Source organism: Choloepus didactylus, chromosome 2, assembly GCF_015220235.1.
Source record: "Choloepus didactylus isolate mChoDid1 chromosome 2, mChoDid1.pri, whole genome shotgun sequence".
Classification (NCBI taxonomy): Eukaryota; Metazoa; Chordata; class Mammalia; order Pilosa; family Megalonychidae; genus Choloepus; species Choloepus didactylus.
The window spans coordinates 29,353,213-29,381,078 of record NC_051308.1 but is presented as its reverse complement, the minus strand read 5'-3'; the positions used below and the strand labels follow the sequence as shown (position 1 = coordinate 29,381,078).

The following is a 27,866-nucleotide window of genomic DNA, read 5'->3' as shown; positions in this document are numbered from 1 at the left end:
AATCTATGTCTACATTACATACCTTATTGCCATTGTAATTGCTCCATCCCTAAAATCATAAAATCAAAGGCATATTTTGTGTGTGTGTGTGCATGTACACACAAATTGCTGGGATACCATTACGTAACTCCTTTATCAGAATTATGTAAGCCTCAGTAGCACTCCGAATTCTCATTTTTAACAGATGTCAGTCACTGATAATGAAACACATTATAAATAACTCATTATATATTTATATAATAAGAAAATATGTCCATGAGTTTTTACACATCCCTATAAATTAAAATGAAATAACTTGCATGAAAGGCTTTTCTCAAGCAAGTGTGCAACCACTTCTCATGAATCTAATATAAAATCCTTTTCATTATGAAATAAAGGTGGCATCCTCAGAAGGGAGAAAAAACACACAAGAAACAGATTTTGTTTTTAATTTATAAGGTTAAAGTACGTAATTTAATTTGTGAATAAAACTTGGTAGTTAAATGAGTTAAACTAATCTCCTGGCAAGCCCTCCTCCTGCCCCCCCAGGTTCTTTGTCCCCCACTAGGGTTGGGGACAGGGTACGGAGGGAACACTAGTTAAAGAAGTAATATTTATTAATTTACTCCCAGACAACTAAGTTAACTCCTTCTCATCCTGGCTTTCCTGATTATGCCAAATATTTAATATATTATTGTTGGAAATGGACCTGAGCAGCCCATGAGTGTGGAGTGTGCAGATAGACCATGTGCTGACACCATTTCTAAATGAAAAGGACAATGTCACCATCATCTTGCTCTGGACCACAACAGTGTATCTTTCCTATTCTCTCTAATGAATTCCCACTATACCAGTTCTTCAAAATCAAAGAGCATTCTTAACCTTTATCCTTTCCTTCTCCCAATAGATAAGTCCCTTCCTGGCTTCACTGTTTTCTCTATCCAACCAGCCTATGAATATGGTTCTTTGGGTAAATGATTTTCTCTTTCATCCTTTATCTATTCATCCTAATAGTATAAACATCTGGCAAACCCTCAACCTATGGTCAATTTAACCAGATCCATGGCTAAGTTGCTGGAAACTGGTTATTAAGATCAGATGAACTTATATTTTACAAAGAAAATAAGTGTCTATTTGGCTGAATTTCTTCAAATTTTTGGCCCAACTCCACACTTACCTAAAAAACTTTCATTATCTTCATCCATAATAATCCTCCCTTCAAACTCAGTAGACATTCTGTTTATGTTCATGAATAATCCTTGTTCTAAGAGCTATTCTTTTTCCAGTATATTCAACCTTCTCTTTTGTAGTAGTTCTACCTAGCAAATGCTCAAATCCCTGTCTTCTTAAGAAAAAAAGAACACCTTGACCCAGTGTGAGTCTAGCTAGTATACTATCTTTAAGGACAAGAATACAATTTAAATCTCTTTCCTCAATGCACTATTTTAAAGAATAAATCTACCCTTAAACTCTTTTTCCATACAACATTGTGAATGTATGTAACATCACTGAATTTTGTACTTGAAAGTGGCTAAAATGATTAATTTAAGGTTGTACATATGTTACCAAAATAGGACTGTACAACAGAAATAGTGAACTCTAATATAAACTATGGACTATAGTTAATAATATAATAATAGTAATGTTTCATCTATTAAAACAAAGATATCACACCAATGTAAAATATTAATAGGGAAAACTGCATTTGTGTGTGTGTGTGTGTGTGTGTGTGTGTGTAGGGGGGTATATGGGAATTCTATACTTTCTTCATGATTTTTCTGTAAGCCTGCAAACTGCTCTAATTAAAAAAAAAGACGGAAGGTGAAAAAAGTTTAAAAAAAAATATTTTTCCTCACTGCATTATTTTAAGGACAAGTCTACCCTTAAAACATCTCTTTCCTCATATCCAAATCACTATTCAACCCATTCGATTTGTGTACCACCATACTGAAAGACTGAAGAAAAGGTGACCAATAATTTTTTAGTAAGAAAATTCATTTTAAAAATTTTAGTCCTCTAAATTCCTCTCTCTGTGATAATACTTCCTTTCAGAAACACTATCCTCCCTTAACTAATTTCTAAGGCTTATTCTGTAAACTTATCCTTCTCTGCCAGGCTATCCCCCCTCCCAAATATTTATAGATATTGTCAACCCCAACTCTGGGTCTTTAGGACAGGCAGAAGTACTCTCACATCTCAGAGCCAAACACAAAGAGAACAAAAGGAAAAAGAAAAGCTAATCAATCTAATAAAATTTTGAAAAAATTTTAATGTAACTTCAAAAAGCATAAAAATGAAAAAAAATAAGAAAATTGTTGGGATACGACCAAGCATTATAGCGATCAGATAAATGTAAATGAATGCACCTCTGGGTTTGCCAGAAGTGCATACTAGTAGGGTGAATAGGTAAGGGATTTGGGAAAAAGTGATTGACCTAGAGAATCATACTCTATAAGTTGGGTAGGGAGGAAAAAAGTGAAGTCAGGAAGGGACTATTAAATACAAAATCTCTCAGATTTGACAAAGCAAACAAACAAAAAAACAGTTGTATCCTATATACAATAGAAAGCCCTGAAACAAAAGTATAAACACCATATTTATAAAAAGATTCTCCAATCTAAGAAATAATCAAAAGAAATTGATCCTAGATAGGTCATTGGAGAGAAGCATATGCAAAACCATTCACATGGGGCAACTATATATAGCAGGAAGCATAGTATTCCCCCAGTAAATCCGAACCCTACTAAAGGTAAGGTGAAGTTATGAGAAAAAAAAAAAGACCTTGAGATAAAAAGCATTTTTAGGGACAAAGAGGATCCTCTACAAGTTTGACTCAATAGACCTAGACTATTAAAGAAAAACATTCTATTCAAGCACACATGAAATATTTTAAAAATTGGTCTACGCCATAAAGCAAGTCTAAACAAATTTCAAAGAGTAACTGTCTTATGGACCATACTCTCTAAAGTTCAATTAATGGTGAAGTTATAACAAAAAGATAAAATCCTTCCATATTTTGGAATTTAAAAAAAAACTGCTAAATAATTCAAGGGTTACAGAAGAACTAATAATTAAAGCTAAAATTATCTAGAAGTGAATGAAAGATTACATATCAGTTTTTATGAAATGCAGCAAAGCAGTGCTGTTAGGGATATCAGTGCTAGTTTGGAGCTGTTATGTACCCTACAAACGGCCAGGTTCTTTAAATCCATTCCTGTGGGTACAGATCTATTGTAGGTGGAAATTTTTGATTACATTTCAAGTGAAATGTGACCCACCCCACTCAAGATGTGTTTTAAATCCTCCTACTCGAGTCCTTTATAAGAGGATAAAAGTGACAGAGAAGCTAAGAGATGAAATTAAGAGACCCTCACAGAAAAAGTCCCAGAGAAGCTGAGAGGAAGCCACTGAAGCCAGAAGCTGAAAGCAACAAAACTCGGGAAAGAAGGACCAGCAGACACCAGCCATATGCCTTCTATGTGACAGAGGTGTCCCAGATCATTCAAAGTGTACAATCAGTTGTTCACAGTATCATCATACAGTTATGCTTTCATCACCACAAACTTTGAACATTTTCATTACTCCAAAAATAAAATAAAAATAAAAATTAAAACAACATTCAAAACATCCCATTCTCCTTCTCCCCCCATTGTTCATTTACTTTTTTTAAAATACAGTTTGAGATACAGTCACACACCCTATAGTTATCCACAGTGTACAGTCATTCACAGCACCATCATATAGTTGTGCGTTCATCACCAGAATCAATTTTTGAACCTTTTCCTTACACCAAAATAAAGATAGAAACCAAAAAAGAACACCTAAATCTATTCCCTCCATCCCACCCTATTCTTCATGTAATTTTTGTCCCCGTTTTTCCACTCATCTGTCCATACACTGGATAAAGGGAGTGCAAGCCACAAGGTTTTCAAAATCACACAGTCACACTGTGCAAACTATATACTTATACAGTCATCTTCAAGAATCAAGGTCACTGTGTTGCACTTTGGAAGCTTCAGGTATTTCCCTCTATCCATTCCAACTCACTTAAAAACTAACAAGTGTTATCTATGTAGCACAGAAAAATACCCTCCAGAGTGGCCTCTTGACTCCATTTGAAATCTCTCAGCCACTGGAACCTTATTTTGTTTCATCTCTCTTCCCCCTTTTGGTTGAGGATTCTCTCAGTCTCACAGTGCTTGTTCCAGGCTCATATCCAGCAGTCATTTCCTGTGTTGCCAGGGGTATTTACAACCCTGGGTATTATGTAGGGGGGAGAGTAGTGAATTCACCTGCTCAGTGGCCTTAGAGAGAGAGAGGGCCACATCTGAGCAACAAAGAGACTGTCGAGGTGGGGGGGGGGCATGCCTAAGCACAATTCTAATTGGGTTTAGCCTCTCCCTTGCAGCAACTAGCTCCACAAGGGAAAGCCCCCAGATTGAGGACTCAGCCCACTAAATGGGCAGTCCCTAATGTTTGCGGGAAAATCAGCAATAGCCCAGGTGGGGAAGTCCAACATCTTGGCGTTTCTCCCCAGTTCCTCGGAGGGCCCCACAATACACATATGCTCTCTGCCCATAAGAAGGATTTCTTAAAAAGGCATTCCCCATGCCCCACCCCAAAAGTTAACAATATTTTAAAAATCCATTACGTTAAACTTAAGAAATTTTGTCCTTTAAAAAAACACCTTATTATGAAACAAAATTCAGGAAATCTATGTCTAGAATGGGAAAAATAACATCTTTGCTTTTGTTAACCTCTAATTAAAATTTCCTTCAATTATGAGTGTAGACCAGAGATTGGCAAACTGCATCCTTCTGGCCAAAACTCACTGGTATTTTGTTAATAAAATTTTGTTGGCACACAGCCACACCCACTTATTTACTATTGTCTGTAGCTACTTTCCCCTACAATGGCAGAGTTGCATAGTTGTAACCGAGATTGTATGGCCCAAAAAGCCTAAAATATTTACTACCTGGCCCTTTATAGAAAAGTTTGCTGACCTCTGGTGTACAACATAAAACGTTTTTAAACTCCCTGAGTTCACAGGCCATCCTTAATAATAACGCTTAGAGCTTTGAATATATCATTACATCCCAGCCTCACAATTGCATTAGATAGATTTTATTATCTTCCTTTTAAAGAGAAAAAAACGGAGACTTGCAAAGTTGTTTTGCAAGTTTTGCTCTTTCTCACTACTACACTGACTCTCTACAATGACTATTTTTACTCTTTATTTGACCTCAATCTGTCCAATGAGGTATCCTGGATCCCTTCTCTCTGAAAGCTCTATGATGGATAAATTTTAATGTTAGACGGTAATAATTGTTATAGCAAAACATCCATTGAATAGAATATTCCGGGAATGAGATTTCCTAGTAAATCATCTGTATCTTAACCTATGTTGAAAATCTTTCTAGAAGTTTTTGATACATTTTCCAATAAGCAGTTGGGAAATGCTGAACAAAAACCAAACTGGTATTGATGGTTTCTCAGAACTTTAAGGTTATTCCCCAAATCAACTCGCCTATACTTACATTTGTACAGTGATTTACATTTTATAAGGCACTTTCTCACAAAACGTTCAGTTTCAATTACCTAACATAAACCAGTAACTATTTTTAAGATGTTTACCCTAGTAACATGCCCCCTCCTCCCCAAATTTTCTAGTGGCGACTTTTTGGTTGTCGTTTGTTCCTCTCTCTAGAAAAAGAAGAGTGCGGCAGGGAAAAACTGGTTTAAGGATTCGTGGAGGCTCAGCTGTCCAGAGGACAGTGACGTGATCGCAAAGTCCTCCCAGCGCCCCCCATTCTCCAAGCTTGTGCTTTGAAAACTCTAGGAAGAGGGAGGGGCGAGAGGCCCGTGCAGGTGTTGGGCGAGCTGGGGGACGAGGCGACCGTCTGCCGAGCGGATGGCCGGGGGGGTGGGACGGCGTCGGGGTAGAGAGAAGCCCCGGCCACCGCCTGCGGGTCTCTTTGGCTTACTCAGGGCGCGCGGCCGCTAACTTGGGCCTGGGACAGAGCTCGGCCACCCCACCCGGCCCTAGGTGCGACCCAGCCCGGCCCGCCCGCCCGTGACGGGTGTCTGTCTACCTCCACACGGCCGAGCCTCCGGAACTCAACCACCACAGCAGCAGCGCCACGCCCCAAGCCGACATGGCGTCCGGGCCACCTCAGCCAAACCGCCTTCGCAGCGCCCCGAAGGCACCTCGCGCTCCTGCTGGGCGCAGACCGAACACGCAGTGGCGGTGCTCGGGTACCCGGCGGGCTGGGTCATGACCGCTCCTGTTCACCAGGAAGGAAAAGTGTGCGTGCACCGGCCCGCTACCTGGGCTCCCTGGTGGCATGAAAGTTAGACGCTGTGGTGCCAAGATGTAAACCGGCTTTCAGGGCAGAAATGTGCTTTTTTGGAGTGAGATAGCAAAAACACCGAAAAATCCGATTTGACTGAAGATGAAACTTTTAAGTTAGCGTATCTTTTAGCCAAATCTTTGTTGTGACTATATATTACCAATGCAATAGTAAATACATACCTGGCACTGTTTTTCAGGAAGCAGGCACTCCATAAATGATTAAATTGAACAGAAATGAACAGTAGTATGTGCTTACTGAGCACTTACTATAATACCCAACATTACCTCTTGTACTTGACTACAAAGAAATATTACAGCATCTTTGCTTATAAAGGTTCTATAATTTTTTGGTAAAGCTAAGATAAACACCAACATTAACACGTATTATAATTTATTTACTTTCTGCAGACCAAATGGTCTATGAATCCTTGAGGGATGCTAGTGTATCTTTATTCACTCTTACGTCATCAGTGTCCAGCACAATCTTAGTTTGTAGAAGGTTCTTAATGTTTACTGAATGAATCATTGAATAGAAATAGTAAAATGCTAAAATGTGCTATAGGAACCATTAGAGAATGTGACAGTATATATAATTTGGGAGACACTTTATATAACGCGATTCTATTCCCATTTTTTTTCTGAAGCAATATATCAGAATTAGATGTCATAGTAAATGTGTTGTAGTTGAAAAAGTATTGTATGAAAAGTAGGTATACTCTGGAATCCAGCCACAACTGAAACACTAAGGAGAAGTGGAATATAAATAAGGGTGTAGGCTCTGGCCTCAGACTGTGTAGGTACCAAATCAAGTCTCACTAGAGCAAAGTTACCTTTTTTAAAACCTCAGGATCCTGTAAAATACGGATACTATTATCTACCTCATATTGATAGTGGGGATTAAAAGGTAAGTGCTTTACAGTATCTGGCATATACTATATGACACTGGTTAATTCACTCCTCTCAGAGCTCTGTTACTGAAGTGTAAAATAAGAGGGGTTAGTATTCTATTTGATCTCTCGATTTTCAAGTCTAATGTTTTCTACCTTATTGACTTGAGTTTGCCGTTTTTGATCCGTGTCTCTAGATCTCTATTTTCCAACTTTAAACCTATACTTCCCCATTCCATACTATTTTTATTTTGAAATTCCACCCTTGTATTTCGTACACGCTATCTCATTCCTTAATAAAACCAATATTAAATTAAAAAAAAAAAAAACACGTAGCTTTTCAGCAACTGAAATCCATAGATGGCAGACGCTATGGCACCAGAGGACGTCGCTGCAGCCCAGAGAGCTGCATCTCGGAAGCTGTAGTTCGTGGCTCTAGCATGCACCCCACCAGCTCCCAGCCGCTTTGAACAGCGAGAGAAGGGGCGGGTAGGCGGGGCGTTGAGTCTGAAACGGGCTCTAAGCCCTGCCCCTTCTCTCTGCCCCTTCCGCTCCCGGGGTCCTCACTTGAATGGCGCGCCAGGCTGCGGAAGGGGCGTGGCCTCGGGTCCCGGCTGGCGGCGGTTGCTGCCACCAGGTCCCGTTCCTCCGGGCGGTGCTGCCAAGGCCGGCCTGCGCGGGGCAGTCATGCTCCCCCATTGAGTCTGCTGTGGCGGAGAGCGGGGCGGGGCCTGGCTGAAGGGTGGTGGCCCGGGCGGGGGCGGGGGCGGGGCCGGCCTCTGGCTCCGTCTTCCTCCGCATGTGGCTTGCTCCGCGGCCGCAGAGCAGTTCAGTCCGTACACTTTTCCTCGCCGTCTCCTTCGGGCTCTCCGCGCGTCACCGGAGCCATGTCGTTCGCCGAAACCAACCCGGCGGCATCTTCCCTTCCCAACGGCAATTGTGGCCGCCCCAGGGCGCGACCGGGAGGGAACCGAGTGACGGTGGTGCTCGGCGCGCAGTGGGGCGATGAAGGCAAAGGGAAGGTGGTGGATCTCTTGGCGCAGGACGCCGACATCGTTTGCCGCTGCCAGGTGAGGCGACCAGGCTCTGACGGGAAGCTGGGCCCGCGAGCTCGGACTGCTTGGTGTCTAGTGCCCAGGAACTCAGGCCCAGAACCCAAATCCACCAGCCAATATAGGGTGTCACCTTGAGGTTCTCGCTTACCGCAGGGTGCGGCGACGTGGAGAAATGGCGGGAGGTCAGGAACCCCTGACCCGGGGTCTTGGGCTGAGAAGAGGGGGCACTGGAGGAAAATGCAGGTTGACGGGGAGGCTTTGAGAGATGCGCGATGCCTAGGGAGTTGCAGTTTTCTGTCTTGGGACCGGTGCTCAGCCTTAGGAATGGGGCCGGGTAGGGGAGGTAAGCGTAAGAGTTTGAGGAGCTCCAGCGGCCCGAGGCCTGCGCCGGACTCGGGGCTGAGGCTGCGCGGTGGCAGAAGCCGTTCAGGATGGCTAAGTAGGATTCGATTGTTCCGAAACCTCCTGAAATCCAGACTCAACACCCGCCCACCTGCAGGCCAAAGCGTGCCGAGCTTTGCCTCCTCCGGTCCACTTTGTTGACATCAGAACCCACCTCTGGGCTTTGCACCCGATTTTTTAATTCGAATTTTTATTGGTAAATTGATATTAAAAAGGGAATTATTTTTACTTGTTGATCCCAGGGGAAGGAATCCTTGCTCTTTTAAAGAGTAAGGCAAGTAAATACATTAATGTCAAATCTAGTATTTACATTGCTAGGGTCACATAGAAAGTGAACTTTTTGGGAAGTGGAATGGTAATGTACTTCCTACGGGGAGACACGTGGTTTTCAGTGTACCCTTTCTTCCTATTTGTCCTTTGCTTTGAAAGCAGCCTAGAGGCTAGGCCTCTGTAATGCTTTCAGATAACTATACATAGTTTCAGAATTTGAAATAGTTGAGCAATAGCCACTTTCAAAACAAAATATTATGTAGTATTTGAAGTTAACTGCTGTCCTTTAGGTTGCAAGAGTATCTCTTGTTCTTGAAAGTATGTAGTGTAATATGATAATGCCATGCTGTATGTGTTCTAACAAGTTAGTATGCTCACTTGATTGAAAAAATGGAATGTCATATGAACATGCAGAAACAAAATTACAGTTACATAAAAAGCTAAATGCACATATTCTCTGGCTTATCCTGTTGTTCTGTTTGTAGTTGTTGTTCTGTTTGTTGTTGTTGTTTGTTTTCATACAGATATCCACCCTGTCCATGGTACCCATTCCTTGGTTAGGATACTGTTACATCAGTTAGTTGCCTCTTACTACCACCACCTCTCCTTCCCGTCCAACATCCTATTCTTCCACTTCCTCCTGAAACCCATACCCCTTAATAGCTCTCTCAAAGGTGTTGCTCTCAAATTCCTACCCCACACTGCCTAAGGAGCTGGCTCCAGAAACTCAGGCTCGCCTTCCTTTCATCTTAAAATCAGATCTGGCCATACTGTGGGGAAAGAATGGGAATACCTAACTCTCTTCCAGGGTAGAAGGGGAAAGAGGCCTGTTTGACACCTTTACTCTGTCATTCCCAGCATCCCCTTTATCTGGAATAATATACTCAGGTTGAGGTACAAATTGGGTTGTAAGTAGGTTCTGGAAACATAACCCTTAGCATTTATTCTAAAAGAACCTTAATTTTAATATCCCTTTGAAAAAACATCAGAGTCAGTTGTAGATTGGAGAAGGTGTTACTATGTCACAGTGAAAGTTGTCCTGAAGGAGTTCATGTACTAATCTGATCTGGTGCACTTGGAAAGCCTAGAGAGAAGTGACTGAGAAGGAGCCAAGTTTGGCTTTAAAATGTGAGCTGAAGATAATGGAGAGACAACTGATCAGACTTATTAGGCAGAATTTCCTCACCTGTACACCTTTCTTTCTGACTTACTGCCTTCCTGTATATTTCTAAAATCTTTATATTCTTCTAGTGCTTTTTCAGAGCTCATCATTAGAAGATTCTTATTAGTCATGTTGGGGAAAAGTAGACAAGCAATGAATAGATTTATACATCCTTGTTTTGTGATTCACCTTGATAACTTTGTATTATTTGCCCATTCCTAGTAAGCCGACAGCTATTTAAGAAAGTTCTGGCTTATAAAAACAAAGAATATGGAATGTGTTGAAATTCTTAATGATTGTGTATAAGAAAGCCAGGAAAAGTCAACTAATGTTGGAAAACCATTTTGACCTTGACTGCTGTATTTAATGTTTCAAGTTTTGTGTTATTGAAATATTGTACTTTGTTATATTTTAGTATATATTTTGCCATATTCATACCATTAAGTAGAATATTATCTAGTGTTATTTTTCTAAAAGTGGCATATATATAATGTATCCATATTTCAACGGAATCATAAAATAACGTATTTCTTCCCATATAAAATGGAGTTTAAAATACAATTTTAAAAATAAAAGCCAACATTACATTTATCTATATATGTTTATATAAAATGTCTTTCTGGAAAGAATACATGCAAAATTAGTGTCATTTTCATCAATATAGCTCTTAAGGCTTATAGTTTTCAAATTCTGGATTTATGGGGAGTTACTTGGTAGGTACTCTAAATCCATAAGTAGGTATGTAGGACTTGCATCAAAGGACAACCATTACTGATGCTTTAGTTTTAAGTCAATACATCTTTTCAGAAAAAAAGAGAACTAAGTATAGGACCAACTTTACACACAGTTCATTCATCCAAAAAACATGTATTGAGGATCTTAAGGGAACCAATTAGACCTGGGGTAAGAAAGCTGAAAAAGGCAGGGATTGTGCCCACCAGGAGCTCACAGTCTAGTGAAGCAATTGCTATGTGAACAAACAATTGCCAGGATGGGGATGGGTGGATGGTGGATAGATAGATAGATAGAGTGCTATAAAGAAGAGGTGAAGGAGTAATTAATTCTTTCTGGAATGCTGGAGAAGGATACCAGCACAGGTTTTTTTTTGTTTTTTTTTTTAAATTAAATTCAGTTTTATTGAAATATATTCACATACCATACAATCATCCATGGTGTACAATCACCTGTTCACAATACCATCATGTAGTTGTGCATTCATCGCCCCAATCCATTTCCAAAACTTTTCCTTACGTCAGAAAGAATCAGAACAAGAATAAAAAATAAAAGTAAAAAAGAACACCCAAACCTTCCCCTCCCATCCCCCCCCTATTTTTCGTTTAGTTTTTGTCCCTATTTGTCTACTCATCCATCCATACTCTAGATAAACGGAGTGTGATCCACAAGGTTTTCACAATCACACTTTCCCCCCTTGTAATCTACATTGTTATAGAATCGTCTTCAGGAGTCCATACTACTGGGTTGGCATTTGATAGTTTCAGGTACTTACTTCTAGCTATTCCAATACATTAAAACCTAAGAGGTATTCTCTATATAGTGCATAAGAATGTCCACCAGAGTGACCTCTCGACTCCATTTGAAATCTCTCAGCCACTGAAACTTTATTTCTTTTCATTTTATATCTCCCTTTTGGTCAAGAAGGTATTCTCAATCCCACGATGCCGGGTCCAGATTCATCCGCGGGAGTCATATCCTGCATTGCCAGGGAGATTTACGCCCTTGGGAGTCGGGTCCCATGTAGGAGGGGAGGCAGTGAGTTCACCTGCCGCGGTGGCTTAGTTAAAGAGAGAGAGGGCCACATCTGAGCAACAAAGAGGTGCCCAGGGGGAGACTCTTAGGCACAATTATATGCAAGTTTAGCCTCTCCTTTGCAGCAACAAGCCTCATAAGGCCACGTCCCATGACAGAGGACCAAGCACATCAAACCACTAGTCCCAGTGTTTGTAACAACATGAGCATCAGTCCAGGTGAGGAAGTCCAACACTTCTGCAATTTCCCCCAGCTCCTCAGGGGGGCCTGTAAATATATTTTTATTTTCTGCCCAAATTACTTTGGGATGTGTCACCATTTCACTCTAACCTATATTAACCTACCATATCTCACTTCTTATTCAAAGTTCCATGTAATTGTGGTGTCTGAACAAACTGACTGTAGAGTTATACTGTTTAGAAAATGTAAGTCCTGCACCAAATAGACATCTCTTCCCTTGGTCTCACATGGAAGTTGAAGTTTTAAAACACAGTCAGTTTCGATCTTTACCCTTTGGCCCAGTTTGTCTTAGTCTTAACCAGATCTGCTTCATTCATATCACTAATTGAAGTCCGGGCTCTTTTTCAGCTTTTTTTTTTTTTTTTTTTTTTTAAAGTTGCTGTATGTGCTGTTACTGACATTCTTATCTGCTGAGCTCTAGCTCTGAGTTTCAGGTGTAACACAGATACCCAATGTTCAGAGACCAATTAGGTTATACACTAAGGGATCAGCATCTCAAAGTTTGGAGATAGCCATTACAGTTCAGGAATAGATTTGACTGCTGTAAGAGCTTACAATCTAGGGACTATTACAATAATCGTTCCCCTCTTAGGCTGTGTTCTAAGATTCAATTCTGAGTTGACATATTTTAGTCCATATTGGTGAGGCATTATAGCATTTGCCTTTATTTCTGGTGTACTTCACTTAAAATGCAGTGTACATGATCCATTCACCTTGTTGCATGTCTCACAGCTTCACTCCTTCTTGTAGTTGCTCAATATTCCATTGTATGCATACACCACAGTTCACCATTCTGTTCCTCAGTCTGTGTACCCTTAGGCCCTCTCTACCCATTGCAAATCATAAATACTGCCTCCATGAACACCAGTGTGCAAATGTCCATTCATGTCTCTCCTGTCAGATCTTCCAATGACATACCCCATAATGAGATTGCAGGACCTCATGGCCCCCACATACCTAGCTTTTTGTGGAACCACCACACTGACCTTCAGAAAGGCTGTACCATTCTGCCTGCTTATCAACAGTAGATAGGTACATCCCTCTCTCCATGTTTTCTCCAACACTTTTACTCCTATATATATTTTTTTCCTAAAATTTTATGGAGTTATATTCACACACCATACATTTATCCACAGTGTACAGTCAGTCGTTCATGGTATCATCATAAAGTTATACATTTATCACCACAATCAGCACTTGAACATATTGATTACTATAAAAAATTTTTTTAAGCAAATAATAAAAAGATGATAGCTCGGCCCGCGGGGCTCGCGGGTCTGCGCACCCCGGGCGGACGAAGTCCTCGAGGCCAGCGCGCTGCAGCCGCGCGCACGCCGCCCCGCGCTCCCGCCGACCCGCCCGCCGCACTCGGGCCGTTTGAATCTCCCCCCGCGCGGGCGCCGCGGGGCGAACGTGAGAGCCGCGTGCCCTTCGCTCGGTGAGTCGGCTCCCATCCCGGGCCCCGCGAGGCCGGGGTCGCGCGCGCCCGCACCTCCCTGCCGCCGGGCTTCACGTGGGCCGGCGCGGTGGGACCCGGGCGCGCGCGGGTAACGGCTCCCGCCCGCCGCGGGACAAGCCCGTGCTCTGGCGGCGGCTGCCCCGCGTTCCGCCCTCTTCCAGGACCCTCCGCGGGTCACGGGCACGACCTACCTCGCTGCAGATGGACCACAAGGAACTCCACCGCTCTCCGGCCCGGCTGCAAACTACCCCAGAGCATGCGCTCTCCAGGCCTCCGGCCTCGACCCCAGGCGAGAAAGGAAAACAAAGAGGTCGGCGGCCCCTGGCGACCACCCCGGGAAGTACAAGTTGCGCGCTGCTTTGCGAGGCTCTCTCGCCTGGCCCGGACGCAGTGGTTGTGTATTTTGGAAACTGTATTTTCATAGCACCAAATTGGGACCAGTGGACTAACAACCGGAAAGATGAGGTGAAATCAGGGTTGGTTTGTTCTAGTGTGGATGGGGCTGTGTAGAGAAAAAAAGATACTTCCCTGCCCTCAAAAAGGTCTTTATCATGAACTCTAATGTACACTATGGACGATAGTTAATATATTGTTTCATCGGCTGTAACAAAGGTACCATACTAACGCAAAATGTTAATAATAGGGAAAAGTGGGTGGGAGTATGTGGGCACTGTACTTTCTGCATGATTTTTCTGTAAACCTACGACTATAATAAAATTAATAATATTTAAAAAAAAAGATGATAAAAAGAAAAATAACATGTCATACAATACAATATAATAGTAAGGACAGAAAACAACATCACTACCAAGAATCCCATATCCCTTCCCTATATCCCCCTCTCATACACACTTAGCGTTGGTGTATTGCCTTTGTTACATGTAATGGAAGCAAATTACAATGTTACTGTTGACCATAGACTCCAGTTTGCTTTGATTATGTTTTTTTCCCAAATACCATCCCTTTTTCAATACTCTGCAGGGTTGATATTCATTTGCTCTCCCACATGCAAAAGCATTTTTATATTTGTACATTTAGTAACAGTCATTGGCCATTCCAGTTTTTGCCAAGTTATATAGTCCCAGTCTTCATCATCTATCTTTACCTCTGTTGTCATACATTCTTCTATCCCACCTCTTTTAGCTTTACTCACAGACATCTTTCTTCAGTATACTTACAATACTGTCCTACCATCACACAGTGTTATGCTATCTATTTCTGGATCTATACAATCAATCCTGCTAAACATTCTGTAGTCCTTCAGCATCAAATGTATCTCCTGGTAGCCTGTGTTGTCAGCATTTAACTCTCAAAGTTTTTTTTTGTTTAAGGTGTGAGATAGGTGTCTTCTTTCATTCTTTTGGAAACGGATATCCAGTTCTCCAAACGCTATTTATTGAAGAGGCTGCTGTGTGCCAGTTGCTTTGGCTTGACTGTCTTATCAAAGATCAATTGTCCTTAGATGCGAGGGTCTACTTCTGAACACCCAATTCTATTCCGTTGGTTGGTGTATCTGTCCTTATGACAGTACCAAGCTGTTTTGAGCACTGTAGCTTTGTAATATGTTTCAAAGTCATGTAGTGTGAGAGCTCCCATTTCGTTCCTCTTTCTCAAGATATTTTTGGCTATTCGGGGCACCTGGCCCTTCCAAATAAATTTGGTTATTGGTTTTTCTATTTCTGTAAAGTAAGTTGTTGGGATTTTAATTGGTATTGCATTGAATCTATAAATCAGTTTAGGTAAAATTGCCGTCTTAACTATATTTAGTCTTCCAATCCATGAACATGTTATATTCTTCCATTGTTTTAGGTCCTGTTTGATTTCTGTTAGCAGTTTCTTATAGTTTTCTGTGTAAAGATCTTTTGTGTCCTTGGTTAAGTTTATTCCTAAATACTTGATTCTTTTGGTTCCTATTGTAAATGGAATTTTTTTCTTGATTTCCTCCTTTTGTTGCACATTGCTTGTGTATAGGAACACTACAGATTTTTGCATGTTGATCTTGTAGCCTGCCACTTTGCTGTATTCATTGACTAGTTCTAGTAGCTTTGCTGTAGATTTTTCTGGATTTTCTGTATGTAGAATCATGTCATCTGCGAATAGTAAAAGTTTTACTTCTTCCTCTCCAATTTGGATACCTTTTATTTCTTTTTCTTGCCTAATTGCTCTAGCTAGCACTTCCAGTACAATGTTGAATAACAATGGTGACAGTGGGCATCCCTGTCTTGTTCCTGATCTTGAGGGAAAGCTTTCAGTCTCTTCCCATTGAGTGTGATGTTAGATGTGGGTTTTTCATATATCACCTTTATCATATTGAAAAAGTTCCCTTCTTTTCCTATCCTTTGAAGTATTTTCATCAGGAAAGGATTTTGAATTTTATCAAATGCCTTTTCTGCATCAATCAAGATGATCATATGGTTCTTTTCCTTTGATTTATTGATGTGGTGTATTACATTAATTGATTTTCTTGTGTTGAACCAGCCTTGCATAACTGGAATAAATCCCACCTGGTTGTGGTGTATAATTCTTTTAATGTGCTGCTGGATTTGATTTGCAAGTATTTTGTTGAGGATTTTTGCTTCTATATTCATTAAAAAGATTGGTCTATAATTGCTTTTCTTTCTTTTTCTTTCTTTTTTTTTGTAGTATCTTTGTCTGATTTTGGTATTAGGGTGATGTTGGCTTCATAGAATGAATTAGGTAGCTTTCCCTCTTCAGTTTTTTTTGAAGAGTTTGAGCAGGATTGGTACTAATTCTTTCTTGAATGCTTGGTAGAATTCACATGTGAAGCCATCTGGCCCTGGGCTTTTCCATTTGGGAAGCTTTTTGATGACTGACTCAATCTCTTTCCTTGTGATTGGTTTGCTGAGGTCATCTGTTTCTTCTTGAGTCAATGTTGGTTGTTTATGCCTTACTAGGAAGTCCGTTTCATTTAAGTTGTCTAGTTTATTAGCATATAGCAGCTCATAGTATCTTTTCATTATCTCCTTAATTTCTGCGGGGTCAGTAGCTATGTTTCCTTTCCCATTTCTGATTGCATTTATTTGCATCCACTCTCTCTCTTTTTTTTTTGTTAGCCTAGCCAGCGGTCCATCAATTTTATTGATTTTCTCAAAGAACCAACTTCTGGTATTCTTGATTCTCTCTATTGTTTTCCTGTTATAATTGCATTTATTTCTGCTCTAATCTTTGTTATTTTTTCCCTTCTGTTTACTTTGGGGTTAGTTTTCTGTTCTTTCTCTAATTCTTCCAGGTAAACAGTTAATTCTTCAGTTTTTGCCCTCTCTTCTCTTTCAATATAGGATTTAGGGCAATAAATTTCCCTCTCAGCACTGCTTTTGCTGCATCCCATAGGTTTTGATATGTTGTGTTTTCATTGTCATTTGTCTCAAGGTTTTTACTAATTTCTCTTGTAATTTCTTCCTTTACACACTGGTTTTCTGAGAGGGTATTGTTTATCTTCTATATATTTGTGAATTTTATGACCTTCTGCCTTTTATTTATTTCCAACTTCATTCCATTATGGTCCGAGAAAGTGTTTTGTATACTATATCAATATTTTTAAATTTGTTGAGACTTGCTTTGTGACCCAACATGTGTTATATCCTAGAGAATGTTCCATGAACACTTGAGAAAAAAGTGTATCCTGATGTTGTTGGATGTAGTGTCAAGTTTAGTTCATTTATCGTACAATTCAGCATCTCCGTTTCTTTAACGATCCTGTCTAGATGTTCTATCCATTGATGAGAGCGGTGTATTGAAGTCTCCAACTATTATTGTAGAGGTGTCTATTTCTCCTTTCAGTGATCTCAGTGTTTGCTTCATGAATTTTGGGGCATTCTGGATTGGTGCATAAATATTTATGATTTTTATGTTTTCTTGGTGAATTGACCCTTTTATTAATATATAGTATCCTTCTTTGTCTCTTTTAATTGTTTTACTTTTGAAGTCTAATTTGTCTGATATTAATATAGCTACTCCCGCTTTTTTTTTTGGTGGTTGTTTGCGTGAAATATCTTTTTCCAACCTTTCACTTTCAGTCTATTTTTGTCCTTGTGTCTAAAGTGAGTTTCTTATAGACAGCATATAGGTGGGTCCTGTGTTTTTACTCCATTCTGCCAGTCTTTGTCTTTTTGTTGGGGAGTTTAATCCATTTATATTTAGTGTTATTACTGTAAGGGCAGTACTTTCTTCTACCATTTTGTCTTTTAGATTTTATATGTCATATCTTATTTTTTCCTCTTTTTTTCTTTTACCTTTCCTGATAATCTTCATTTCTGCACTCTTCTCCAACTCTCTCTCTCCTGTCTTTTCCTATCAGCCTGTAGCACTCCCTTTAGTATTTCTTGTAGTGCTGTTCTCTTATTCACAAACTCTCTCAGTGTCTTTTTGTTTGAAAATATTTTAATCTCCCTCATTTTTGAAGGACACTTTTGCCAGATATAGAATTCTTGGTTGGCAGTTTTTTTCTTTCAGTATCTTAACTGTGTCATTCCACTGTCTTCTCGCCTCCATGGTTTCTGCAGAGAAATCTGTACATAGTCTTATTGAGCTTCCTTTGTATGTGATGGATCGCTTTTCTCTTGCTGCTTTCAGAATTCTCTCTTTGTCTTTGACATTGAACCAGTCTGATCAGTAAGTGTCTTGGAGTAGTCTGTTGAGATCTGTTCTGTTTAGGGTATGCTGTACTTCTTCAATTTCTGATTTTCTGTCTTTCATAAGAGTTGGGGAATTTTCAGTGAATGTTTCTTCTATTATTCTTTCTGCCCCTTTTCACCTCTCTTCTCCTTCCGGGATACCCATAATATGTATATTTGTGTGTTTCATGTTGTCACTCAGCTCCCTAAGACCCTGCTCTTATTTTTCCATCTTTTTAACCATTGGTTTTTTATGTGTATGAATTCAAATGTCTTGTCTTCCAGTTCACTGATCCTTTCTTCTGCCTGTTCAAATCTACTGTTGTGTCCCTCCATTGTGTTTTTCATCTCCTCCATTGTGGCCTTCATTCCCACGAGTTCTGCCGTTTGTTTTTTAAAGTTTACAAATTCTTCTTTATGGTCATTCAATGTTGTCTTTATATTCTTCATCTCTTTTGCTATCTCTTCCTTCAGTTCATTGAATTGATTTAGCATTAGTTGCCTCAACTCCTGTATCTCGGTTGAACTATTAGTTTGTTCCTTTGGCTGGTCCATATTTTCATGTTTCCTAGTGTGGCTTGTTATCTTAAGTTGTCTAGGCATCTGATTTTCTTGATTAGTTTATTCTGGAGCTCATTTTCTCTTTTATCTGGGGGTTTCTTGTTGGTTGGCTTTGTTCTCTGACCTCTGTTGTTCAGTTCAACATATTCTAGACCTCTTATTTAGGTTGTATTTAGTTGATCAGAATTTTTCAACTCTTGTTTTTCTGTTTCTTGCCCTGCCTCTATGTAGCCTTTTTGTGAGAGGGTCTCCTTGTTACGGTGCCCGCGAGTTAAAGTATGAGACAGCTAAACAGAATTTTAAGAGCCTTTATTAGCCGACCGGCAACTGCTCACAGTCACTCCACACAGGGAAATCAGTGAGCAACCCCGACCTGTGTGTGCTGGTGCCTTATATAGACAGAAACCACATCCTGGAAACGCAAGCAAGCTATTTTAACAGAAGCAGAGTTGGCAGTTAGCTATTGGTTACAAAAGACAATTTAGCAAGGATGGCATTTAGAAATCTTACAAAAAGTTTCACTTGGTTACAAAAAGTTTCACTTGGAAACGGTGCAATTGTTGATTGTTATAACGGTTATGCTTGGCTGATGGGTACAACCGCAGTTTCACTTCCTTTAAACTGTACAGTTTCACTCCCTCCTCCTCGTGGCTCAGTACTGCTTACACATTTTTACTTTACAGACTGAAGGGGGAGGGGGACCCACAGGTTACAGATTACCGGGAGGGGACCCACTTCACTCCTCAGATATGGTCAACCCCAGTCAGATTTTCCCAGTCTAGAGAGGCCCAGGTCTTTTGAGGAGGGTGTGGAGTTTTCCTGAGAATGAGACCTTCCTATGAGGTCTCTAGAATTGGGGCTTTTCCTCTCCTGTCCAGCAGGTGGCACTTGCCAGCCCGCAGCTCCCTCACCAGTGTTAGGAGGTATGAAGCCTTTAGTTCTCCTGGTGACTCTGATCCTGTCGGGGGCGTGGCTGATTGAAGCCAGAATCTGAATTCCAGCCCCTGGGGTCTGAGTTCCCAGAAGGAGGACTGCCAGTTGAGCTGGACCTCCCTCCTCTCTCTCAATCCTAGGAACTCCAGTTGTCTCTCAGGGGCACTATTCCCTTCTCCCCTCTCCTCTTTCGGGCAACTCCAGCTAAATTCCTTGGTCAGCCTGAGCTGCCAATTAAAGATGGGGGTGGAGACCTTCTTCAGAAGTGAATCTGGAATTCAAAGACGTTCTGAGTACCCTTTCTCCCCCCCTAGCCTAGCCTAGTCCTTCAGCTTGGGCTTTCTGATAGAAAATAAGCACGTATGTTACTTTTAGATTTAAAAAATAGAAAAGAAAAACAAGGAAAAAGAAAAAAAAAAAAAGTCTCTTTTAAAAGGCTTCCCCCAGCCTGAAAGTTTTGTCAGTGTCAGAATAGAGCATTTAAAGATGTACTTTGGGCTGTTATCTGATAATTACTCTCCAACAGCTTCAATTCTGCCCCTGCCGGGGGCTATTGAAATGCAAAAAGATAAGGAGTCAGTGAGAAGGGAGAAGGGACAAAATGTAGGGGGTAAAGAAAAGGCTTTTTTGGAGCCTGGGAATGGGTGCCTGCTTTTATGTAGCACAGGTTTTTCAAGAGGTCAGAGTAGGGGAACAGGAAGGTCCTTTCTGTCAGCTCAAAAGCTGATTTGCTAGGAAGCCTGTAACTGTTTTCCCCTCTCATCTTCTCAAAGTAAAATACTATACTTTGTTTCCTTTATTTTGTTGAGTAGAAACTACAGAGACTTTAACTATTAGCACCGTATGCCATCAGCCTTAAGCCAGGGCTTATTTATTGTCCTTGGAGAAAGAAAGCTTGGTGGTCTTGGTTACAATGAGGCATGTAGTATGCCTATGATCAGGAATGTTTAGAGAACAGTATTCCCTGTTTTTGTGGGTTTTGCAGGGATTTTAAGTTAATATAAAAAGAGAATATTAATAAAATTAATTGTAAAGAGAAGGTATACCATTTCACTTGCTATAAATAAAAGCTTGCCATAAAAATGAACACAGTGATGAAATGTTACTAATTTGTAGTTAGATGCTGGTATCTATGTGTACAAGGTTTGAAGCATTAACATTAAAGTTATTCCCTTGTAAATTACCTTTCAAGGTTTCTGACTATTTCAAGGAGAAAGGCTCAGTTTGCTGCAAGTATGTCTTTCACCCTTATCCATCACTTACTAATACACCTTTTTGACAAAGCCGGTTTCAGAGCCTTTAGTATTGGTATGGTATACCAATTACTGTTGATGAAAGAATCTTAAGGTATTACTGTTAACTATAGTCTATAGTTTGCAGTAGGTATTTTTCCCCATATACCACTCTGTTAACTCTGTACCAGTGTTGTACATTTGAACTAGTACAAGCAAGAATGTATTTAAATTTGTAATGTTATAGACATACGTTACTCTAATCAACCGCTTTCAACCAAATTCACTTACAATACAAACAACACCATTACTTAAATTCTCAATAACGAGCTCCTGCACCCCATATCTGTTTCTAAACACTTTAAGTTCAAATTTGTTATACATTCTGAACATATTATGTAACCGCCCTCCCTTCTCTAGCTTCTGTCTCTAAGTATCTATAGTCTAAATTTTAAGACTCTGCGTTTACATATTTGTGCTGGTTTGAATGTATTATGTCCCTCAAAATGCCAGTATCTTTCATGCAGTCTTGTGTGTGGGCAGAAAATGTTGGTGTTGATTGGGTTGGAGACTTTTGATTGGATGTTTCCTTGGAGCTGTGATCATTGAACTGTGGGTGAGATCTTTCATTGGATAATTTCCATGGATGTGTGGCCCTGCCCACTCAGCAGGGGCCTTGATTAGTTTACTGGAGCACTATATAAGCTCAGACAGAAGGAAGGAGCTTGACACAGCCAAAAGGGACACTTGGAAGAATGCACAGAAGCTGAAAGAGGAGCTGCAGACGAGAGACAGCTTGAAGATGGCCGTTGAAAGCAGACTTTTGCTCCGGAGAAGCTAAGAGAGGAAAAAAATGCCCCAAGAGCAACTAAGAGTGATATTTTTGAGGAACCGCAGCCTAGAGAGGAACGTCCTGGGAGAAAGCCATTTTGAAACCAGAACACTGGAGCAGATGCCAGCCACCTGCCTTCCTGGCTAACGCAGGTTTTCCAGACACCATTGGCCATCCTCCAGTGAAGGTACCCGATTGTTGATGACATACCTTGGACACTTTATGGCCTTAAGACTGTAACTTTGTAACCAAATAAACCCCCTTTATAAAAGCCAATCCATTTCTGGTGTTTTGCATTCCGGCAGAATTAGCCAACTAGAACAGTATTCTATTTAGTTTACGTTAGTGAAATCATACAGTATCTGTGGTATATACATATGATGAAATATTAGCAGCAGCAAAAAGAAATGAGGTCTTGAAGCATGTGACAACATGGATGAATCGTGACATAATGCTGAGTGAAAAAGTCAGACAAAATATGTGAATTTTTATCAAGCATTTACAAAGAGCCACAAACATCAGTGGTTTATGCATTTTCTGGTTGCACAGCTGGTACTCATATCTCTGATACTGGCTTAAAAGGGTGCATATTAGAATTTGGTACCTCGAGTCTAAAGCTTCTTAATTAGAAAACTAAAATACTCCAAGGCAATGCTGCTTTCACTTTCATCATGAGAAGTTGTTTCATAAAGGGAATTTAAGATGTAAAATATAAGGAGCCTGAAATTTCCATCATTTGTGTGATATGTGTATGAAACTAGAAGGTAACCCTAATAGTGTAAGGTAAAGTGGATATCTTTAAGCTTTTAAAAGATAGCTGAGAAGTGAGTGTGCTAAATGTCTTTGTAAAAAGAAATTCAGATACCCTGTATATGTTTTCTGTTCCCCTCTAGTGTCTGGTTACTGCTGAGTCGTTTAATTTGATCAGCTTACTTAAGCTGCTCTACTTTGGAATCAAAAGTTGATTGCAGTTATATGAATGTTTTCATTGAAGAAGTCATCCTTGTTTATAATTCCATTATTGCTATGGATTGACAAATGCTTTAGTTTTGATGAACAGTGAAATGTCTCACCTGGAAAAGGACACACCAGTTTTATAGCTTTACCAAGAAAGCAGCATAGGTAATAACCATCTACTGAAAAGATTATCAGGTTCCTAAGAAGCTTGAAGACTCTGTGACAAGAAACGGCAGCCCCTTTTGGTTGCTGGAATAGTTCAAGGGCATGGGGTTTGAGGCACTGCTGCCTTCTGCTGTAATCCATGGCCGTAATTCTGATTTCTTGATTGATGTTAATTTTGAGCTCTGTGATCATAGCACATTGTTGGTGTAGAAGACACAGAGACTATTATAGAGGCATAATTAAGTGATCTGAGGAATGCCTCTGGGCTTATGTGCATGAAATTGTTAGCCTTTGACACTGGGGCCTCAACTGTTGCTGGAGAAGAGACACCATTGTTTCAGGTTTATAATGCTGTCAGGGCACCAAAACTTTTACTGCTTTCATCTTCTCTATCATTGCAGGAATGGACTTGGGGGAGAGAGGAGGGGCTTGATTTGGGGAAGGGGAAGACCCAATAGCAAACTAGTTAAGAATCAGGAATCATTGTTATAGAATGCCATTTCATTCCCTTCTCACCTTTTTTTTTTTTTTTAACCTCCCCTGGACCTTTGGAATTTCTTGATTATTCTCGAGTTGGGCTTGATAGCCTTTGGTTCCAAAAACACATGGAAAGAAAAACAGAAGACTTGTTTTCTGACCTCCTTAAACTTGAAATCAAATTAGGAAGAGAAAAGTACACGTGGAAAAACTGGTAACAGTTACAAAATAACTAAATACTATTATATCATTTCTGTATCCTATGGTACTATGATTTAGAATATTGTCCTTGATAAAATAAATGATATTAATATTTAGCAGTTAATCATTTTTATGTTTAGTTATCACTAGTAGAAGATATGAACTCAGAGAGCAGGGTGTAGAGATACTATGTTGCAGTGAGTGTGTTTTGTGAATCATTTGGTTTCTTTGTTTGCAAGTACTGTAGTAGAAAGACTATCTTAAGCAAAATGGGGATTTGTTTCAAGGAAGGAAAGAGTGTCTTGAAGCTAAGGCAGCTCCTAAAATCTCAGCCTCCATAATCAGCAGCCTTTCTCTTTAGAATGTTTCTTGAAATAACAGTATCTCTAACTCCTAATGGCCTCCTTCTCTACTGAAAATCAAATTCCCAATAGAGAGAATCTGATTGGCTTAGGATGGATTAGGTTTTCCTCTCTGGATCAGTCACTGGGGTCATGAGGATAATTACTATGGTTTGCAAAGTAAGGGAGAAGAGAGACTGAACATAAAAAAGCTACTGGTGACCCTGGGTTCTTTCCTTATAGGAAAATAAGAAATGAGGAAACATTGGTTTTAGGTTGTGCTTATTTAAAAAATTTTTTACAACAGTCTAATACACTAATACTTTTCTGGAGAAAAGCATGTAAATAAGTTTTTGTTTTTTAACTGTATTAAAACAATGAAAATTAAATATCTGTGTACTGATTAAAAAAAAAAGACTAGAAGGATGCATCAGAAACTTCACTTTTCAGCTTTGAGAACAGAGAATTCTAGTTCTGCGTTTTTTTCCCTTTGTAACGTTCCAGTTTATTTCACAGCTTTGTGATAGGCTACATTTTTGTTTGGTCATTAAGAAGTTTATTTAGTATTTTATTTACATTTAATCTTAATATAAGAATAATAGCCAAAGAAAATCATGACATAAATCCTAAATTAGAGGATGTTTTGTGACTGTAATAAGAGCCGATTGGTGAATTTTTGTTCATCTATCTAGTGTTCCTTTTAATACAATTAACTTGCATTTATTCTTGGTATTTAATATAAAAAACTTCATATGAGACATCATTAAATTACATTTTTCCTGAGAGAAACCACAAAATAGGTACCCAATTTTGGACTGACTTTTCTTTTTTTTGTTGAGTTGTATTTCAAAGTTTAAAATGGTTCTAAAAAACAAAGAAACAAACAAACAAACAAAAAACCAGTGAATTAAGACACCTGAGAATTATTGTAAAGTATTTTCTATCTTTGTATAATTGATTTGAAAAACAATATCCATTACTATTCCATAGCTCTTTGATTTCGTAACTATCAATTGAACATATTCTATTTATTAAGTAATATAGAACATACACCTGTGATAATTAAAAGTATTTGTTAAATGCTATATGAATGACTGGGATCATAAGTGTTATGGGAATTTACAAAAGCAGCAAGGAGTAGTTACATGTAACTATTAATATGCATATATGAGTAATACTATCTTTTGGATAACGTAAGTTTGGTTTGGGGAAAATTTCGATTGAGGAAAAATAGTATGTCTCTGTTAAAACTAGGGAAAAAATTATATATATATATCTTCCATCATTTTTATAGCACTATATGGTCTCCCCAGAGTTACAAAGGAAAATCATTAAACATGATTAAACAAGTATGTCCTTGCTGTTACTCATTCTGACACCGAATTGCCCATTTAAGAAGCAGCTCCATCACAAATGTGGTTGCCAGCATTTCAGAGTTTCTTTGTGGCGTGCAGGTGGGAGGGTGAGGTGGTGGTCAGCAGTGGTGCTCACATTTAAAACCTCTGCTTTGTTACCTGTTTGCATACATGACCCCTCTTTGTAAGAGTATAAGCTGTATTTGAGGAGCCTGAGCTTCCAAGGTGAATTTTGCATAGCCCACATAATTATAAATGTTTTCAGGTCACCATCTATTCTTAGGAAATAACAATTAATGCTACAATGAGTATCTCCTCAATTCACTTAAGTACTTTTTTTTTGCACAGCATGTTTCAAGATTTAAAAGTGCCATACCCCAACTCCGTTTTGGGCGCTAGTGAACAAATATACTTGTAAACCCTTGTATTTTCTCCCTTAGGTCCTTAGTATGACATTCCAGGGTTATTTTGGATATCTTTTTGCCATATTTCCATATTAAGTAAAATTAGAATTTAAATGAAATTTAAATCATATAGTAATTCTTGATAAGACATTGGTTATTCAAAAATGTTGATTAATGCTTGGGTGAGCAAGCTTTCCACTAAGGTCTGATTTCAAGACTTTTGCTGCTGAACTTTTCCAGCTGGAATCACCTATAAACTTGGAAGAACACGTTAAGGAATTAAACCATTTCATCCCTCCTACTCTTTATCACAATGACCTGACTTAAAAAAAAAAAGTTAACATCAACAACCATCATTCCTTCATGATGGTTATTGCTGTCATTATTTCCTGTCTTGGTAAAATGTTAACTAAGAGGATAGGTATTTGTTATACAATAAAAACGTTGTCATGCATCAGTGGATTCCAGTTAGTATATCTACAAAAATAATTTTGTGTAAATTTAGGAGTCTACTCCAAAAATTATGGAGAGTTTGTTTTTTACATTAAGGGAGCGATGGGTTAAAAATAAAAAGGCTTTGCTTCAATAGTAATACTTTATTGGTTGTTTATTTCAAAGTTACTAATGGCATAACAATTTAAGAATACTTTATCAAGTTTAGTATTTTAAAACAATTTAGAATTAGATAACTAAAATAGTAACAAATTAGTATCTTCCTGGGGCCTAAAGAAATTTTAATGAGCTCTTCATACTCTTAAAAGATTTTTCTTGAAAGTTTGGGGGTTGTTTCCCAAATCACACACACACAAAATGGGATAAAAAAGCTAATTGTTATGAGGCATAGAGTAAAGAAGTAATAGCTCATAGTGAAGGGAACAGAAAAATTATAAAAAGCAGATTAGAATTGTCCTTGGTGATATCTGTGAGCAATTAAAAAAAAAAAACAAAACCTAAGGTCAATAGATTCTTTTGGTATGTAATGTTTTAGGCTTCTATCAGAATTGGTGTTGACGTTACACAGAACTGATGATAAACTTGGTGGGAAATAATAATAAAATATGTATCAAGAAGTTTATTGTGACATTATTTGTAAGGCCAAAAAATTAGAAACAACCTAAATGCCTCTCATGGGACCAGCTTTAAAAATTATTCTGTGTTCTTATACAGTGCAACTGTTAAAAGAATGAGGTGGTTCTGTTTACAGGGTTATGCTCTAACTATTCTAAAGCCTCTAAAGAATAAGCATACATGGGGCAAACACTTGAGTTTCCTTAAGTTGTATTTACATTTTAGCAGAAAAATTAATTCATTTGGAAGGTGGTGTATTGGCTGTCCTATTTATTGTTGGGTTCAATTTTCCCTTATCTTATATTTCAGGGAGGAAATAATGCTGGCCATACAGTTGTTGTTGATTCTGTAGAATATGACTTTCATCTTTTACCCAGTGGAATAATTAACCCAAATGTTACTGCATTCATTGGTAAGTATATAGTGTTAAATGCTTGGGAATTTTTTCTACCATTGATAATTACTGTTCATTTTTTGTTATCAAACCTGATTTCATCTCTTATTTACCAAATAGTTCATTGATCCCATCAGGCCTTCTGAAATATATCTAACTTGACTCTTAACTCTTTTTTAAAAATATTTGTGTTGTGGTAACTGTATGTAACACAAAATTTCCCATTTTGGAGTGTACAATTCAGTGATACTAATTACATTCACAGTGTAATTGTAAATATTATTGACTCTCTAACTCTTTAAGACCTTTTAGTGGTAATGCTTTTTGGAATGATTACTTTGCATTCATCTGTGATCATTGGCAATCTTAATTCCATTAAGAAGTATCCGATCATCAAGTTAATTTTCCAAACACTTTTGACTATGACCCACAGTAAGAAATACATAAACTATGTTTCATGGATTGAGTCACTACATGTGATGCAATATGATATTTTCTGTTCTAATTGTTTTTATTTTAAAATAATGCCAATCAAAACCTACCAAATTTATTTTATGACCACTAAAAGCTGTGATTCCCCAATTTGAAAGTCATGAATCTACTGTGATTTGGTTTGAGTTACTTAAAACTACATAGTTTCTTTCAAAATAGCTTGTTTCACTTTGTTTCAAAGATATTTCAAATTATGTTGAGTATAATTTTAGTGTTTTATATTCTGCATATTATATTTTTAATTCAC

At 39.0% G+C, this 27,866-nt stretch overlaps 2 protein-coding genes across 4 annotated transcripts in view; one reads left to right on the top strand and one right to left on the bottom strand.

The window, feature by feature from the left end:
* The window catches only part of CATSPERE (catsper channel auxiliary subunit epsilon), a 244,006-nt gene extending 236,419 nt beyond the window's left edge, over nt 1-7,587 (bottom strand). Inside the window, exon 1 of one of the 3 annotated variants that reach the window (XM_037822416.1) lies at nt 7,556-7,587. Coding sequence is in view for 2 of the 3 variants with exons in the window: in XM_037822373.1 (XP_037678301.1) it covers nt 6,072-6,136 (65 nt within the window). In the remaining variant the exon portion in view is untranslated. Of the gene's footprint in view, nt 1-22; nt 2,622-6,071; nt 7,369-7,555 lie in introns of those variants that run through there. The other 2 variants (XM_037822373.1, XM_037822378.1) reach the window with 2 other exon arrangements.
* A 403-nt stretch (nt 7,588-7,990) lies between these two features.
* Nucleotides 7,991-27,866, top strand: part of ADSS2 (adenylosuccinate synthase 2) — a 59,724-nt gene continuing 39,848 nt past the window's right edge. The window contains exons 1-2 of the mRNA XM_037822363.1: nt 7,991-8,288; nt 27,043-27,145. Coding sequence (XP_037678291.1) covers nt 8,106-8,288; nt 27,043-27,145 — 286 coding nt within the window. The 5' untranslated portion in view covers nt 7,991-8,105. The remainder of the gene's footprint in view (nt 8,289-27,042; nt 27,146-27,866) is intronic.